The sequence below is a fragment of the Siphateles boraxobius genome, unplaced genomic scaffold (genome assembly GCF_051911475.1).
Source record: "Siphateles boraxobius isolate OS27281-9 unplaced genomic scaffold, OSU_SipBor_1 5, whole genome shotgun sequence".
NCBI classification, from domain to species: Eukaryota; Metazoa; Chordata; class Actinopteri; order Cypriniformes; family Leuciscidae; genus Siphateles; species Siphateles boraxobius.
Window position 1 is genome coordinate 5623751 of NW_027509141.1, and position 19379 is coordinate 5643129.

At 39.4% G+C, this 19379-nt stretch overlaps 1 protein-coding gene across 2 annotated transcripts in view; it reads left to right on the forward strand.

The window, feature by feature from the left end:
- Positions 1-19379, forward strand: part of atg7 (ATG7 autophagy related 7 homolog (S. cerevisiae)) — a 129785-nt gene that overhangs the window by 57459 nt on the left and 52947 nt on the right. For both annotated transcript variants that reach the window (XM_077202609.1, XM_077202610.1), the window contains exon 18: positions 5024-5104. In XM_077202609.1, the coding sequence (XP_077058724.1) occupies positions 5024-5104 (81 nt within the window). The remainder of the gene's footprint in view (positions 1-5023; positions 5105-19379) is intronic.

The following is a 19379-nucleotide window of genomic DNA, read 5'->3' on the forward strand; positions in this document are numbered from 1 at the left end:
TACCAGACGCTGGTGAACCGGACAAATGCCACGACTGGGTCATTATAATCCCTGACCTTATAAATCAATCTGGATGGGATTTCTGCATTAATGTTGCATGATGACATTGGGAAGTGTGTTAGTCTCGTTGGCTCACACTGACCCCTGCTGGATGTCCACAGAACTGCAGCAGATCTGTGATCGGCTAGTGAGCGTGTGTGTATGTGTGTTTGAGAGTAGAGCTTGTCAGCTGTGTGTCTCAGGACTGTGTGATGAAGCTCTAACAAGCAACATGACATTATTGATCGTTTGGTTTCTGTTCCGGTGGTGTTGTGTTGGGAAGCTCCACTCACGGATACAAATTCCTTTAGAAGTTTTGTGTCAGTACATTTTTTTTTAATTAATCAAAGATGCATTGAATTTATCTAAAGTGACAGGAAAGGCATTTTTTAAAAAATCCTCAAAAATATGAACTGTTTTCAACATAAATGTTTCTTGATCATAAAATCATCATATTATAGTGATTTCTGAAGGATCATGTGACACTGAAGACCGGAGTAATGATGCTGAAAATTCAACTTTGATCACAGGAATAAATTACACTTTACTATATATTCACATAGAAAAGCTGATTTACATTGGAATAGTATTTCACTGTTTTTACTGTATTTTTGATCAAATAAATATGAAGCTCGTTTCCGCCACAGGAATAAAATATTTTATAAGATAATTGCGACTTTATATAGATGTAAACTCGCAATTTTGAGGAAAAAAAGTCCAAATTGCATGAAATAAAGTCAAAATTGTGAGATAAAAAGTCACAATTGTTTTTACATTTTTTATTCTCGTGGCGAAAACAAGCTTCCAGAAATAAATGCAGCAATGCTCTTTCATAAACATTAAAACATCTTTCCGACCGCAAACATTTCAACGGTCGTGTGTTTTAAACTTCCCTCTACATTTATTTTTCTTTTCCTTCAAACCTGCAACTTTTCATTTACCAGCCCAGATGATTAATAACTGAAAAATATATATTGTGGCCACAACAAACATGATTTGTATGCATAAACAGCATTTTAAAATGTATGCATTTTTTTGCATTAATAAAAACAAGAAAAGTGTCATCTGGAAACAAACGCCCGTCTTCATCGTGTTTGAGTCAGCGGGTGTCTTGGGGATTGTAGACATTTGTTTATGTTTTGACTGTAAAGTATGCATCTTTCTTTACAGTAAATGACTCAAACATTTTTAATATGGTTGATCTCATGCTCAAACTTCATTTCCCTGATATTTCGTCCCTCCAATTTGATTTAAAACCTAATTAGATTTGACCAGAAAGACATTAGAGGAATTTCTTCAAATGAATCCGTCTTATTTTGTGGATTTGACACCATGAATGTGGATTTACATCAGAGTGTCTTGAGCTGGATCGCATGGATTCATGGGTAATGCGTGATATAAACTCCACGTAATCTTCCCACCGATGCCTCGACCGCTCTTATCTTTTCCTCGGCTCTTTCTTTCATTTGCTTACAAGATTAATGTGTGAGGAGTGTGTGTGACTGTAACCAAACACACACCACTCGTTTATTTCATCCGCCAGATATATTATACGTCACAAGAAAACATTGAGCTTTTAACGCAAATCACCAATAATCATTTACATTTACTTGCAGAAAGGGTTTATAAAAATATATAGTATTGTAAAAATAAAATCAAATATGAAACACAAAATTATTAAAACAAATAAAATATATAGTAAAAAACAAACAAACAGCTAAAATAGTAAAATAAATAAACAATATTTATATAATACAGAAAATAAATTGTATATAACAAATACGTATTATAAATATAATTTCTATTAAATAAATATACAAACATGCATTAAAAATATAGCATAGTAAAATAAATATGTAAAACAAATAAAATCCTAAAAGTTTTATAATAAATATGTATATATTCAATAAATATGATAAATAATGGAAATTAATATAAAACACAGATCAAATATATAGTATTATATAAGATATTTAAAATTAAACAGTATGATATAGGATGAGAAAGGCTTGGTTGATTATAAATATACTTTATACTCATGAAATTACCTGAGATAAACCATATATTGTCACAGTAAGATGTTTTATGCTTATGCTATGCTACAACTGTTTCTTGATTGGAAAGTGTGTGTGGTACACGCGTTTATTTCGTTTTGCTTTAAAGAATGATTTTTTTTTTATATAATGGTGTATTTAAAGAGGAAACTCACCCATATCATGATTAACTCAGGGTTACAAACCCAAACTAATCTAACCAGGCTTTGTTGGTACCAACATCAACTCAGGCTTTGATCCTGGTTTTAGGAGTTCAGCTGTGACATCAGTAGCGAACAGCCAATCACATGCTAAGAAAGAGTGACACTGCGATTCATTTCTCTCTTCTGCAGAATATTAAGAATATAAGCAAATTTACACAGCGAGAAGAAAATATCTGTCTATGAAAGAGGACAACTAAAAGAAAAGGTCTTGCTATATCAGTGCAAGTAAAAGTTGTGAAGTTAGTTTATACAGTTGATAAAGGTATAGAGAGAGTTGAACATTTAAGCTAATTTTATAGCTTCATATATTGATTCTAAAGCGTATTTATATTATCTTATATTTAATTTGGAGTAGAAACAGGTGGAGTGACTTTATGGCATCAGACATGTGACACTTTGCTCACAGCTGATTGGTCCAAGTTCGGTTTGCAACCTCTCACCTGGAGCATCACCTGACCCGGACCCGGTTAGCCATGGAGCGTTAGTTACTATGGCGATCAACACCGCTAAAAGCCAAAACACTTTCATGGTCCCTAAAACCCAGGGTTGGTGCAAACTAAACTGAAACATAGCTGGCTATCCAACTAAACCGGCTTCATGGTATAGACCCCTTGACACAAAATCAAAACAAAAATAAATTTTTGCAAACATTTAAACAGATTTGTACTTTCCCTGGCAAAAATTTCACTGCTCATATTACCACATTTTATAAAAAATATTTTAGTTATCTAGTACAAATTATCTAGTACAAATAATTTTCAGATTGTTTTTTAATGTAAAGTCCCCCTGTGGTGAAGATCCAGTTTGTAATGTTGTTTATATGTCTATGTGGTGTTTTTAATATGCTTTAAGACAAACCATGTGTAAATTCATAAGTCGACAGCATTGCTGAGTATTTTCTCCTTAAAACTGCAGTGAACCAAAGACAGTCTCAAAAACACGGGTTGAAATCGCTGGTGTTTCTGACGTCACAAACTACCTTGTAACCAATCAGATCAACGTGTGATCGTCAACGAGTGGATCTCTGAGTGAGTGAGTGGGTGGAGGCGGGGCTCATTTGCATATTGATAGAACCGCATATACTAAATGAGGCAAGGGTGTCGAGTTACATTCAAGATATTTTAAAGGAGTGGTTGATTATGATTTCACTTTTTCTAACTTTTGTTGCTGTTTGAGCATAATCAACATCTGCAAAGTTACAGCGCTCAAAGTTCAAAGCAAAGAGAGATATTCCATTTTACAGAAATTGCTTTTTAAGGACTACAGCAAACGGCTGGTAGGAACTACAATGAGCTTACTCATGGCTTAGTGACATCACTAAGCATAAAATTTACATAAACCCCGCCCCCAGGAACACGATTTATAGATTATAATGACAGAACATGCTAATTAATGACTAGAAGATAGTTAACTCCACATCAGATACATAAATTCCTCAACTAACCATTTAGAAACGTCCTGTGTGTGTGTGTGTGTATAAGAGGTAAAAGGACACAAGGTGTTGAAGCTTCGCCCTCTCTGCCAGCAGCTCATTTGCATTTAAAGGGACAGACACAAAAACAATGTGTTTTTGCTCACCCTCAAAAAGTGACAATTTTAACATGCTATAAAAAAATATTTGTGGGGTATTTTGAGCTAAAACTTCACATGCACACTCTGGGGACATAAGACATTTATTTTACATCTTGTGAAAAGGGCATTATACATTTTATTTAAAAAAAAACATTTAAATGTCATTTTGGTGATTAAAGATGAGTTTTAAGAGATACAATTATTGACTACAGAGGGAATTTAAATGGGCTTCATTTGCAGCATCATTTTTATCAGTTGCTTGTGTAATTATATTTTTTTAAACTTAAACTGTTTTGGTGTGAAACGACTCTTGATTGGTTTAAAATTGAATATGATCCACAATACAAATTTTGTCATTAATAAAGTGTCTTTATAAAAAGCCATTAGCAGATTATATTTAAGATTCATTCAAATTCATTGTTTATTTTTCTCGGAGACCACAAACATATGTAATGCAACATTTTTTTCTTTGTTACAAGTTGAAAGTTTATTTATACTTCTTTTACATAATATTAGGAATATCCATGAAATATCCCACTGATACTTCAGTGTTCAGTGTGTTTCTGACATTAAAGCGGCTGTAGGATCTCTCAGACCCCAAACTGAACATGAGGGTTAAAATAATACAAATATTACAGACATAATAAAAATGTGGGTAAGACTTTATTTTACAGTGTCCTTGTAATTACCATAGTAATAACAGTAAATTAGGCATAATTATATGCAACTAAACCTCAACCAAATCCTAATCCTACCCTAACCCTATAGTAAGTACATGTAGTTAATATTACTCAGTACTTAAATATATATAATTACACTGTAACAATGACAATTATAATAATTTGATTTGGTTACAATTTATTTTAAGGTGAAGTAGATACGTTGTACCTTAAATAAGTACTGAGTAATATTAATTAACTACATACGTACTTACTATAGAGTTAGGGTTTGGTTTAGGGTTATTTACTTGTAATTATGCAAAATAATGCAAAATTTACTGTACATGTAGTAACGTGCAATTACGTCACTTTAAAATAAAGTGTTACCTTTGATTTTTATACTGTTTTTACGAACACACACCAGGTGGAGCTAGAGATTGAGGAATATGTTCTTTACTGATTATTTGTTGCTTAAAAACATTTGTTGTCTTTTCAGATTCGAGGATTCCTGGCAAGATTTGACAACGTCCTTCCTGCAAGTTTGGCGTTTGACAAATGCACCGCATGCTCACCAGTAGTAAGTGACTTTATTAAAATTACACTTTATTAAAAATGTCACGCAGTGCCAGAGTCAAGCATTGACTAAAAAACAGATTTTGTTATTATAATGCAATCATTTATAATCAAATACTATGCTTGTGTGAGGAGTGTCAGAGTCTAATGGTATCTCAAGCATGCTTGTCCTGCAGATATTTAAAGTAGCTGTAGATTAGTGTGTGTGTGTGTGTGTGTGTTAGTGTTAGAGAGGCCATGTGTGTTGAATTAAGCTTCTTGTTGATGTCACAGTCGCATGCGAGTAATTAGGGCTGAATTGAAGTGATTTTTCCCAGCGGTCACCCTGTTGTCGACGGGTTCGCATCTCATAAATCTCTTCTGAATGTGTGGATGTGGTTTTTCACTCGCCCTCGCTCTTATTTAGTGTTTTCGGAGCCACTCCTTCTTCCCAAACACACACTGGTACGTGAATACAGTGAGTCTGAAGCCGTAACTCTTCCCTTCCCCCTCTTCACTCACTTTCTCCTAAGTTCTCTCTCTCTCTCTCTCTTTTTCTATTTTCTTTACGCTGTAAAGACATAAAAAGCCTCATAAAATGTCTAAGATCTTTACAATTTGATGCAAGACTGTGTGAGGTCTGTCGAGGGGTTCCTATCCATGTCTTTTACAGATATAGTTTTCCTAAAAATATAAATTTTCAGTGTTAAGACACATTATTTATTTAGGGTTGGTAAATTATTTTTAAACTTGTTTCTTCAAGCTTCCAAATAAAAAGGTTTTCTGTAGTGAACAGAAGTAAAGGCAATTTAATTCAAACGCTAAGTAAATCCATGAGCTCTAAATAGACCTGCATGAAACATCTTTGATGTGATTCAGTTATTTATTTATAGATAGATAGATAGATAGATAGATAGATAGATAGATAGACAGATAAATGCATGTATAGATAGATAGATAGATAGATAGATAGATAGATAGATAGATAGATAGATAGATAGATAGATAGATAGATAGATAGATAGGTGGATGGAAAGGATGGATGGATGGATGGATGGATGGATGGATGGATGGATAGATAGGTAGATAGGTAGATGGATGGTTGGATGGATGGATGGATAGATAGGTAGATAGATAGATAAATGCATGGATGGATGGATGGATGGATGGATGGATGGATAGAGAGATAAACGACCTACCCCAGGAAAACAACCACACACCATAATCCCCCTCCACCATACTTTACACTTGGCACAATGCAGTCCGGCAAGCTCCGTTCTCCTGGCAACCGCCAAACCCAGACTCGTCCATCGGATTGCAAGACAGAGAAGCGTGATTGAGAAGTGATGCTTTACACCACTGCATCCCAGTCTTTACACTATCCCAGTCTTTAAACCACTGCATCCCAGTCTTTACACCATCCCATGCTTTACACCACTGCATTCCAGTCTTTACACCACTGCATCCCACGCTTTACACCACTGCATTCCACGCTTTACTTCACTGCATCCCACGCTTTTTACCACTGCATCCCACGCTTTACACCACTGCATCCCACGCTTTACACCACTGCATCCCAGGCTTTACTCCACTGCATCCCAGTCTTTACACCACTGCATTCCACGCTTTACACCACTGCAACCCACGCTTTACTCCACTGCATCCCACGCTTTACACCACTGCATCCCACGCTTCACACCATTGCATCCCATGCTTTACTCCACTGCATCCCAGGCTTTACTCCACTGCATCCCAGTCTTTACACCACTGCATTCCACGCTTTACTCCACTGCATCCCAGGCTTTACTCCACTGCATCCCACGCTTTACACCAATACATTCCACGCTTTACTCCACTGCATCCCACGCTTTACTCCACTGCATCCAACGCTTTACACCACTGCATCCCAGGCTTTACTCCACTGCATCCCAGTCTTTACACCACTGCATCCCATGCTTTACTCCACTGCATTCCACGCTTTACCCCACTGCATCCCAGGCTTTACTCCACTGCATCCCAGGCTTTACTCCACTGCATCCCAGGCTTTACTCCACTGCATCCTAGTCTTTACTCCACTGCATCCCATGCTTTACTCCACTGCATCCCACGCTTTACACCACTGCAACCGACGCTTTACACCACTGCATCCCAGGCTTTACTCCACTGCATCCCAGTCTTTACACCACTGCATTCCACGCTTTACTCCACTGCATACCAAGCTTTACTCCACTGCATCCCAGGCTTTACTCCACTGCATCCCAGTCTTTACTCCACTGCATCCCAGTCTTTACTCCACTGCATCCCAGTCTTTACTCCACTGCATCCCACGCTTTACTCCACTGCATCCCAGTCTTTACACCACTGCATCCCAGTCTTTACACCACTGCATCCTAGTCTTTACACCACTGCATCCCAGTCTTTACACCACTGCATCCCAGTCTTTACACCATCCCATGCTTTACACCACTGCATCGTACGCTTTACACCACTGCATCCCAGGCTTTACTCCACTGCATCCCAGGCTTTACTCCACTGCATCCCAAACTTTACTCCACTGCATCCCAGGCTTTACACCACTGCATCCCAGGCTTTACACCACTGCCTCCCACGCTTTACTCCACTGCATCCCATGCTCTACACCACTGCATCCCAGGCTTTACTCCACTGCATCCCAGGCTTTACACCACTGCATCCTACACTTTACACCACTGCATCCCAGGCTTTACTTCACTGCATCGAGCGCTTTACACCACTGCATCCCACTCTTTACACCACTGCATCCCACTCTTTACACCACTGCATCCCACGCTTTACACCACTGCATCCCACTCTTTACACCACTGCATCCCACGCTTTACACCACTGCATCCCACGCTTTACACCACTGCATCCCAGTCTTTACACCACTGCATCCCACTCTTTACACCACTGCATCCCAGGCTTTACTCCACTGCATCCCAGGTTTAACACCACTGCATCCCACGCTTTACACCACTGCATCCCATGCTTTACCCCACTGCATCCCAGGCTTTACACCACTGCATCCCATGCTTTACTCCACTGCATCCCAGGCTTTACTCCACTGCATCCCACGCTTTACACCACTGCATCCCATGCTTTACTCCACTGCATCCCAGGCTTTACACCACTGCATCCCATGCTTTACACCACTGCATCCCACGCTTTACTCCACTGCATCCCAGTCTTAACACCACTGAATCCCACGCTTTACACCACTGCATCCCAGTCTTTACACTACTGCATCCCACGCTTTTACACCACTATGAGCTTCAGCATGCGCTGACCCGCTTTGTGATTTACGTGACCTTCCACTTCGTGGCTGAATTGCTGTTGTTCCCCAATGCTTCCACTTTGTTATAATACCACTAACAGTTGACCGTAGAATATTTAGTAGTGAGGAAATTTTACGAATGGACTTATTGCACAGGTGGCAACCGATCACGGTCCCACGCTTGAGTTCACTGAGCTCCTGAGAGCAACACATTCTTTCACAGATGTTTGTAGAAGCGTCTGCATACCTAGTGCTTAATTTATACAACTGTGGCCATGAAAGGGATTGTAAAACCTGAATTCAATGATTTGGCGGGGTGTCCCAATACTTTTGGCAATATGGTGTATATGGATGGATGGATGGATAGAATAGAAAAAAGGAAGTGTTGAATGTGTTGATTAATGGTGTGTGTCTTATATAAGCTCTAGTAACGGTAGCTGAGCTGAAATAAGAGCCAGTCGTGTGTCAGTGATGTTAGTGTTGTTGCTCTCCATCAGCTGTGTGTGTGTGTGTGTGTGTGTGTGAGTGTGAAACCTTGGAAACAAACACTCCAGTCGTCAACAGACAAACACTTGTAATTTTAGAGACGTTGTGTTTCATCCGTAATGAAGACAGACTGGAACAATGTCCCTTTGATATAAAACACTTCAGCACATGTGAGGACTTTACACACACACACACACACACTCACACACTCACTCACTCACTCAAACACACACAAACACTCCAGCATATGTGAGGACTTTACACTCTCACACACACACACACACACACACACACACACACACACACACACACACACACACAAACAAACAAACAATTCCTAAAATCAGACTAATTCTTTCTGATAACTTTTTATTATCCTTTATTATTATAATACTTTATCCTATATATTATACTTTATGACATTACAAAACATGAATAGTGGCGTTTGCTGTAAACAAGCTTCACTATTATTTAAAGAGGAGCTGTTGTGCTGTTTCTCCATCTTCATCTGTGTTTAGTGTGTAGTGTTCATCTGTGTTTAGTGTGTAGTGTTCATCTGTGTTTAGTGTGTTGTGTTCATCTGTGTTTAGTGTGTAGTGTTCATCAGTGTTTAGTGTGTAGTGTTCATCAGTGTTTAGTGTGTAGTGTTCATCTGTGTTTAGTGTGTAGTGTTCATCTGTGTTTAGTGTAGTGTTCATCTGTTTAGTGTGTAGTGTTCATCTGTTTAGTGTGTAGTGTTCATCTGTGTTTAGTGTGTAGTGTTCATCTGTGTTTAGTGTGTAGTGTTCATCTGTGTTTAGTGTGTAGTGTTCATCTGTGTTTTGTGTAGTGTTCATCTGTTTAGTGTGTAGTGTTCATCTGTGTTTAGTGTGTAGTGTTCATCTGTGTTTAGTGTGTAGTGTTCATCTGTGTTTAGTATGTAATGTTGCTGTTTGATCATGAAAAGCTCCAGTTATTCTCTATATCAGTGTCAGTGTTTCTGAACAACTGAAACGCCTCCATTGTATCTTGAGTTTGTTCCGGGAACGAACACGTCACAATATTCCTCATTATAATAATTCATACGCAGAATAAAGGGGCGGGGCCTGATTGAGTTAGTTAGTAGTGTGTTAAACTGGCAGTTATGATTCTGATTCTGATTCTGATTCTGAAGGGGCGGGACATTTCCCAAACACACTCGAAGCGCTCGAAAGACCGGTCTCGAGACATACATCACTATGGTAAGGGGCGGGACATTTCCCAAACACGCTTGAAAAGCTTGACCAATCACAACACACTGCTCCAGCCGGCCAATCAGAGCACAGTGTGCTTTTCAGAAGGAGGGGCTTCATAGAGACAGGAAGTAAAAATAGCGTTACTGACAGACTGGGAAGAGAGGAGCTGAAACAATGGAGAATATGAGGAAAATAATTAACATTCAAGCAGGAAAACCTGTTCTAGTAGTAAAAGTCCCTCAAGACTCGCGTCTTCAGTTTTCTGTATAGTTTCATTGAAGTTAAAGGCTATTTTTACTCAGCACTGAACTCAAACTACTGGCAGACGCGAGTTAAACGGTCTGAGGTTTTTATCTGCATGGAGGAAAAACCTCCACCATTTCTTCAAACAATTACAGGGGAAGTTACAAGAAGCAGAGAGAGAGAGAGAGAGAGAGAGAGAGAGAAGACACAGAGAGAGAGAGCTGTATGTAATCCAGATGTGCTGCTCGCCCTCTGTCTCACACACTCACTCTTAAACACACACACACACACACGCACACAAACTGCGTCAGTGATTTAACAGGCTTCATAAGTCAAAGGCTCCAATTTAAGGAGGTCAACTCTTGGAAAACACAATTAAATCTTGTTTAGTTGCTCCTCCTGCTGTTCTGTTGCTAGGCAAGAAAGCAAGTTTATGCTCATGATCTGTTTCAAATACAGTGTGATGTTTGTTCAAAGAAGATAAATACGTTTACTCTGACAGAAAATTATTTGTTTTCGTAGTTCATGTCTGTGTAAAAGCTTTATACTGTAGATTCTGTTAGGATTTCAAAGTTTTTTTTCACGTAGTATTTAGTTTGTATAGTTTATTTTAGTTAAGACTCCACATAAAGAGTTACTGCAATGCCATTTGTTTGACAGTTAACCGCAACAATTTCTGAGCAAATACATTATGTCCTTGATCTCTGTTAGCATTTGTGCTTCAGAGTGGTCATATCTACTTTTGCCAAAAAAAAAATATATATATATTTTCTTTCTGGGGTTCACTCATAATGTAAGTCAAGTGTTCTTGCCTCAAAAACAGTAATAGGGCTGTAAATGCCGATAATTTTTTACGATTGTTTAATCTATCGATTATTTTTTACAATTAGTCACTTAATCTGTCAATTTTTTTTACAAGTAGTCAGTTAATCTATCTACTATTTTTACAACTATTCATTTAGTCTATCGATTAGTCAGTTAATCTGTCAACCGCTCAGAATTAATCTAATCTGTCTATTTTAAAAAATAATCCTTTAGTTAACCTTCAATAACTTCTGACATTAATCTTTAAAGTCCTAAACTACCTTGTAACCAATCAGATCAACGTGTGATCATCGAGTGGATCTCTGAGCTGAGTTAGTGGAGGCGGGGCTCATTTGCATATTCATAGAACCGCACATACTAAATGAGGCAAGGGTGTCGAGTTACATTCAAGATATTTTAAGGCATGAGGAATTTTTGTCAAGGATCAAAGATGAGTTTTTAGGGATAAAATGATCGACTACAGGGGGGAACTGGTATTCTGAAATTTTAATGTAAGTGCTAAAAGCCCCAAAATACTCACTTCAAGCTCTTTTCCATTCTTTGTTTTGGGGTAAAACGAATTAGAAAATGCCTGAGCAGCAAAATACTGTTCTATACCTTCACAGAGAGCTTCCACAAACACTCACAAGAACGGCTGGTATCGTATTCAATTATCAAATTAATCTTTGGCATGACAAACATTCATTTTAGCGGCTAACAAGATATTTTCAATGCAGAAAAAACCCTGTATGTAAATATGTGCTGCACACTTTCCTCTCAATAACCAATAAAATAGCAGTTCAGAAAGCATCTGATCATAGCGAATCATTCAGACTCCAGTCACGTCACGTTTATGCATACAGCACTTTATCCAATATATTGCTTTAGAAAACAAACCCGAGATGATTTACACCTCAAAGCAGGAGGAGCCTCAGAGACACACCCACAAATTACATCATCACCACGAACCAATGGGAGTGCAGAGGTGTTTACCTGTCGGAGCGAACTATTCCCGGAAAATTCACTTTGAACAGCGGTTTAGAACTCAAAAAACGAACTCGTTTTGGCGTGATTTTGTTTGAAATGACGGCAGTTCATTCTTCAGTTTTTTTTGAAGCCTTACGGCCGTTTCACACCGCAAGCGTCAGCGGCGCGTGAGCAGCGCGTATTTTTTTCGGCGTGCATGTAATCAATGAGTGCGTTCACACCGCGAGCAGGAGCAGCGCGTGAGCGTCAAGCAGGAGCGTCGCGTAAGCACTTGTGAAGAGGGGGTTTTGGCTTCGAGTCTATTTTTGCTGCGCGGCTCACGCTCAATTAAAGTGAAAGCACACTTTTGATGGACAAAATGAATATGATTTTCATTGCACAAAACGCATAGAATTTGCATGTCTAGTGTGTTTTAACAAGAGTTGCAGTATGTCAGAAAAGGAAATGAAGACTAACATAAATAAAATTTTATAGAAAATGTACCCATTCAACTTGTTTTTAATTATTCAGTTTGGGCTTTGAACAAACTTCAACTGTGTTTATGACCACCAACTTCTAAAAACAAATTTTTCAAAAGTCTTTGTAAAGAAATGCTTGCTTATATTTAGCCTGACCCCTAAAATCCACTGGATCCGTCTATGGCGCGGAACGTCAGCGTCGCGGATGCCGGAGCTAATCGCGGCCATTATAGTCAATGCTCTTAAGTCCACCAGCTGCGGACGCAGCGCGTCTCAGAAGCGTCTCGGAAGTGTCTCTCTGCTCCGCAGGGAATAGGTAGCAGGTCTATTTTCGCCGCTTGCCGCGTCAAACATCGTACCGGGCATGAAGTCAGACACAGAACGGCATAGAGGATCCGGTCGATTTTCAAAATAAAACACCTTGTAGAAGCACAAAGAGGAAAATTGAAAAAAAAAAAATCAATAAGGTAGCACAACTGTCCGCTCCTGAGCCAAAAGAGGACAAATGAACAACAAATAAACAACGCTCCGATTCTGAGGTAAAATGAAGAAGTCACTAACGCTCCGCTGCTGAAACACGTCTGATCCCTAAAATCCACTGGATCCGTCTACGGCGCGGAACGTCAGCGTCGCGGATGCCGCAGCTAATCGCGGCCATTATAGTCAATGCTCTAAAGTCCACCAGCTGCGGACGCAGCGCGTCTCAGAAGCGGCTCTCCGCGCCGCTTCGCTAAAGATAGGCGCCTAGTCTATTTTTGACGGACACGCGTCCAAGCCGCACCGTAAATACAAAATAAAAGTAAAAAAACACTGTCAATTTCAAAATAAACACCCTGTGCAGAATCCCAATTGTATTGCACACCAATACATCCTTGGTAGGAACCATAGACTGACACAGAACACAGAACGGCATAGAGGATCCGGTCGATTTTTAAAATAAAACACACTGTGGAAAAATCAAGAAGTCACCAACGCTCCGCTGCTGAAACGCATCTGAGACGCTTCCAGTGGACTTTGACGCCGAGCTAGGGACGCATCAAAAACGTGGCGCTGACGTTTCGCGCCGTAGACGGATCCAGTGGATTTTAGGGGTGAGACGCTTCCAGTGGACTTTGACGCCGAGCTAGGGACGCATCAAAAACGTGGCGCTGTCTCTCCGCGCCGTAGACGGATCCAGTGGATTTTAGGGGTTATATGTAGCCTGGGAGCCGCTGTTGTGACGCTGTACAAACGCTTCCAGTGTGAATAATGGCGCGCGTCTGCAGCTGCAGTGACAATGTAGTTGTGCTGACGTGCTGCTCACGAGCCGCTCATGCTTGCGGTGTGAAACGGCCGTTAAGCATATCTGTACAGCTGAATGCGTTTCAAAATTTTATAAAATTTAATCCATTTAATAGTGTGCATGAACTCAAGTGTTCGACAATCTTTGTTCAGTGTCTGTGCGATTTCTCTCCAGATGTAATGAGCAATCGAAAATCGTTGTTTCTTTTAAAGTGTAATTTGCAGGTTAAATTTTTCATGAAGATAATGCAATGTGCTTATTAAACATAAAGATAAGAACCGCCCACTATTGTCTTTTATGTTTTTTATACCAAAATGCCGAATATAATATGAAAAGTTGGTACGTTTTACAGTGGTTTTAAGGACGCCCTCTCCCTTCCACTAGGCTGGGCGTGACGTCATAACAGGGACTCCAAGCCTAGAGTCACCGTTAGTCTAACGGCAAGTAACAAAAATGGGGAACTATTGTGTTTGTGCGGGATGTGCAAATACTTCTAATACGGGATAGAGGCTCCACAAGTTCCCCAAGGACAAACGGCTGATTCGTGCCTGGGTGAAGTTTGTGGCTACGAAGCGAGCTGATTTTAGTAGAAACGTTTTTTAGATTCAGAAGTGATTAATTAAATTACTGAATTATAAACATACTCATGTGTGCTGGCTTCAAGAGGACTGTGATTCTGCCTGAAATGAGAGTAAGCTATGCGCAAAACAAACGGGTTCAGGCAGCATGCGTCAAAACCAGGATGCTGCGTAAGGCACGTCAGATTTGCCGGTCGCGGGTCAAGCTGCTCCACTAAACTCCAAAACGCGTTCACCTCACGACAGCACATACTCTCCACTGCTGATTCCATTGGGTGGCATAGCCCACACAAACACCTGTCAAACACAGCGATAGGGAGATCGATCTATTTTTTTCTTTCTGACAATGAGCATTGTAAATTAGTTGCGTTTTAGCACAGGCAAAATCGCGTTCTGTCAACAGATGCCAGCAAAAGCGCCATTGTGCCTGTGCAGTGTGTGCATCTCTACAGCTCTGATTAGGACCACTAACACCATGTAAGTAAATAATGTCTTCAGTTGTTGTCTCTTCTTGCTATTCTACATGACGGCAAGATTTTGAAAAGACTTTAGCTTGTTTCCTAATGTTATCCGGGCTAGTACCAGGCTAACCTAGGCTAGCTCTAGCTACTCACCAGGAAACCTGGCCAACCCTCCACTAATTTTCCTCACACCAAGCATTAATAACTCTTTGAGGGCCATGATTTCTGACAATTTCCTCCCCTCTCTCACGCCTGACTGGTTCAAAATTGTAGGGCTGTGGTCCATCAAGAATTTGATGGTTTTCCACCTCTTCAGTCTCCCAGTCGTTCTCCATAGTCAAACCGCAAACAGTAGGAATCTAGCAGAGTACGGGTTGCTACTCCCTGTTATGACGTCATCACCCAATTACGGTAAAAAACATGCTACCTTTGAAGAAACCCCAATAAATGTTATTTTAACGCATTTTAAGACAGACATTTTTAAATATATATATATATATATATATATATATATATATATATATATATTGAGCACTTTAATTAACACATTAATTGATTGTGGTGGTTAACCTGCAATTTACACTTTAACCATTGTTTCCCCATTTCTTAGTGTGTTTCAACACACTATTAACTAACTATCAAATATAAAGAAATGTAGTGGAGGAACAAGACATCAGTTTTATCCAAATTCAAATTCGAGAACTGAAGTTCATTCAGTTATGAGTTATTTTAATCAAACACCATAATCAGGAACATTTAAAAGTAACATTATAAATGATGAATTAACAGTTGCGTCTGATTAATGCCACAAAAGGCGCAGTTGTCCTTTCAGTGAGTGTTAGAGTGTTAAAAGCTCATCATTATTAAAATGCCCTTTTACAGTCTTAATGTTGTTTCAGGCTCTACTAGAACAGGTTTTCCTGCTTGAATGTTGATTATTTTCCTCATATTCTACATTGTTGCGGCTCCTCTCTTCCCAGTCTGTCAGTAACGCTCTGTTTACTTCCGGTCTCTATGAAGCCCCTCCTTCTGAAAAGCACACTGTGCTCTGATTGGTCGGCTGGAGCAGTGTGTTGTGATTGGTCAAGCTTTTCAAGCGTGTTTGGGAAATGTCCCGCCCCTTACCATAGTGATGTATGTCTCGAGACCGGTCTTGGTCTAGAGACCGGTCTCGAGACCACTTTTACGTGGTCTCAGTCTTGTCACGGCCTTGATGGTATTTGGTCTTGGTCTTGTCTTGGTCTCGGACCTCTCGATCTTGTCTAGGTCTCGCTGTCTCAGACCGACATAGTGGTCGGGGGATTTACCAACGTTCAATAATGCAACAGTATTTGAATTTTCGTTTGACTCGTTTCGCCTATTTGGATAACGTATATCTTAGTATATCTACGAATAGAGAGTACACTAGTGTTGTGCCTGAACGCGTTAATTGAACGATAATTTATGAAATCTTTCATATTTTGGGCGAACGTGAACTGAACGTACTGTATTAATGCCTGATGAACGTAACTGTGAACTCGTTCATTCTGGTGTCTGTGAATGGCGTGCGGCGCGCTCTCAGTTTAACTTCGTTCAATAGGGTGCCAGATTTCTATAGAGCCTTCCAGGCGAAAACCCGGCTAAAATACACCGTAAACAGGCCTTAATATGTAGCGGAAAAAACACCCAATCTGGCAACACCAGCCACCAGCGTCGCACCGCCGCATGCGTCATCAAAACAAAATGCAGCAAGGAAGCGTCGTATGATCATTTAAACCAGTTTTATGACAAGGTCGGTGAGGATGGGAAAAATCTTACTTTTCTGTTCAAACTTTGCCCGCTGATAAAATAATTGCTGTCTGTAGTTCTATATGGGTTGTGGCAATCATTTTGAAAAATAATAGCTCACAGCAACATTGGAAAAAAGAACTATGAATGAACTAGTTAAAAAATTTAAAGTATGAACTGAACTGAACTGGTTCATTTTAAAATTTGTGAACTAAACTACTTTCTACTTCATGTAGAAAGTGAACTTTCCCAACACTGTACACTAGTCTGTTTTTCCCCTTCCGGTCTCGACTTGGTCTGTCTTGGTCTCGATACCCTCTGGTCTTTGTAGTGTCTTGGTCTCGGTTTAGGCGGTCTTGACTACAAGTCTACCTTACCATAACCGCCAGTTTAACACACTACTAACTAACTCAACCAGGCCCGCCCCTTTATTCTGAGTATGAAAAATTATTATGAGGAATATTGTGATGTGTTGGTTCCCAGAACAAACTCAAGATACAATGGAGGCGTTTCAGGAGTTCAGAAACACTGACACTGATATAGAGAATAACTGGAGCTTTTCATGATCAAACAGCAACACTACACAATAGACACAGATGAACACTGCACAATAAACACAAATGAACACTACACACTAAACACAGATGAAGACTACATACTAAACACAGATGAACACTTCACACTAAAAACAGATGAACACTACACACTAAACACAGATGAACACTACACACTAAACACAGATGAACACTACACACTAAACACAGATGAACACTACACACTAAACACAGATGAACACTACACACTTAACACAGATGAACACTACACACTAAACACAGATGAACACTACACAGTAAACACAGGTGAACACTTCACACTAAACACAGATGAACACTACACACTAAACACAGATGAACACTACACACTAAACACAGATGAACACTACACAATAAGCACAGATGAACACTACACACTAAACACAGATGAACACTACACACTAAACACAGATGAACACTTCAGACTAAACACAGATGAACATTACACACTAAACACAGATGAACACTACACACTTAACACAGATGAACACTACACACTAAACACAGATGAACACTACACACTAAACACAGATGAACACTACACACTAAACACTGATGAACACTACACACTAAACACTGATGAACACTACACACTAAACACAGATGAACACTACACACTAAACACAGATGAACACTACACGCTAAACACAGATGAACACTGCACACTAAACACTGATGAAAACTACACACTAAACACAGATGAACACTACACACTAAACACAGATGAACACTTCACACTAAACACAGATGAACACTACACACTAAACACTGATGAACACCACACTAAACACTGATGAACACTACACACTAAACACTGATGAACACTACACACTAAACACAGATGAACACTTCACACTAAACACAGATGAACACTACACACTAAACACTGATGAACACTACACACTAAACACTGATGAACACTTCACACTAAACACTGATGAACTCTACACACTAAACACAGATGAACACTTCACACTAAACACAGATGAACACTAAACACAGATGAACACTACACACTAAACACAGATGAACACTACACACTAAACACAGATAAACACAACACACTAATCACAGATGAACACTACACACTAAACACAGATGAACACTAAACACAGATGAACCCTACACACTAAACACAGATGAATACTACACACTAAACACAGATAAACACAACACACTAATCACAGATGAACTCTACACACTAAACACAGATGAACACTAAACACAGATGAACACTACACACTAACACACAGATGGACACTACACACTAAACACAGATGAACACTGCACACTAACTACACACTAAAGAAAGTAAAAGGCATAGTAGGCTCTCTCTACAGAAGCGTGCGAGTTCATGGGGTTTGGACAGAAGAGCTCCGGTCTACTCTCGCCCGTTCTGTCAGTCAACTCATCCATGTCTGCTTCACTGAGAGCAACAGTGCCACTCATTCATCAGCTTCAGCAGAAACTCAATCTCCTCTGAGAACGAGCTGAAAGGAGCCAGTGTGATTGTGGAGGAGTGTGTGTCTGAGACTGAGTGAGTGTGTGTCTGAGTGAGAAGCTTCTCGAGTGTTTCAGCCTGACAGACAGTGGTGCCAGATGTCTCTCGCACGCCTCTCTCTCTCTGCATGTGACCACAGTTTCAGGTTGTCTTATCACTGTGCACCGCCAACTGTATACGAGCTTCCCGAATCTGAACATGTTGAATCTGTCAACTTCTAAATAAATAGCGTTATGTTTGATGTGTGATGATGAGTGTGTGTACAGCAAGAGTCAAAAACACATATAACCTAAGTATCTTTCAAGGAAAATCTGTTCATATTTGCTGCTCCTCTCTACATGAATGGGGAAATACTGAAATTTCAAAAACATGTTAAATAACATATTTCAAAGCAGCAACAAAATCTGATATGAAGTGGTAACACTTAATAATAAGGTTCATTAGTTAACATTAGCTAACTACCTTAGTTAACATGAACTAAGAATGAACAATACATCTACAGCATTTATTAATATTAATGTTAATTTCATCATTTTACTAATATGTTATTAAAATCAAAGGTTATATTTGTTAACATTAGTTAATGCACTGTGAACTAACATGAACATCTGTCTTTTTATTAACTAACATTAAA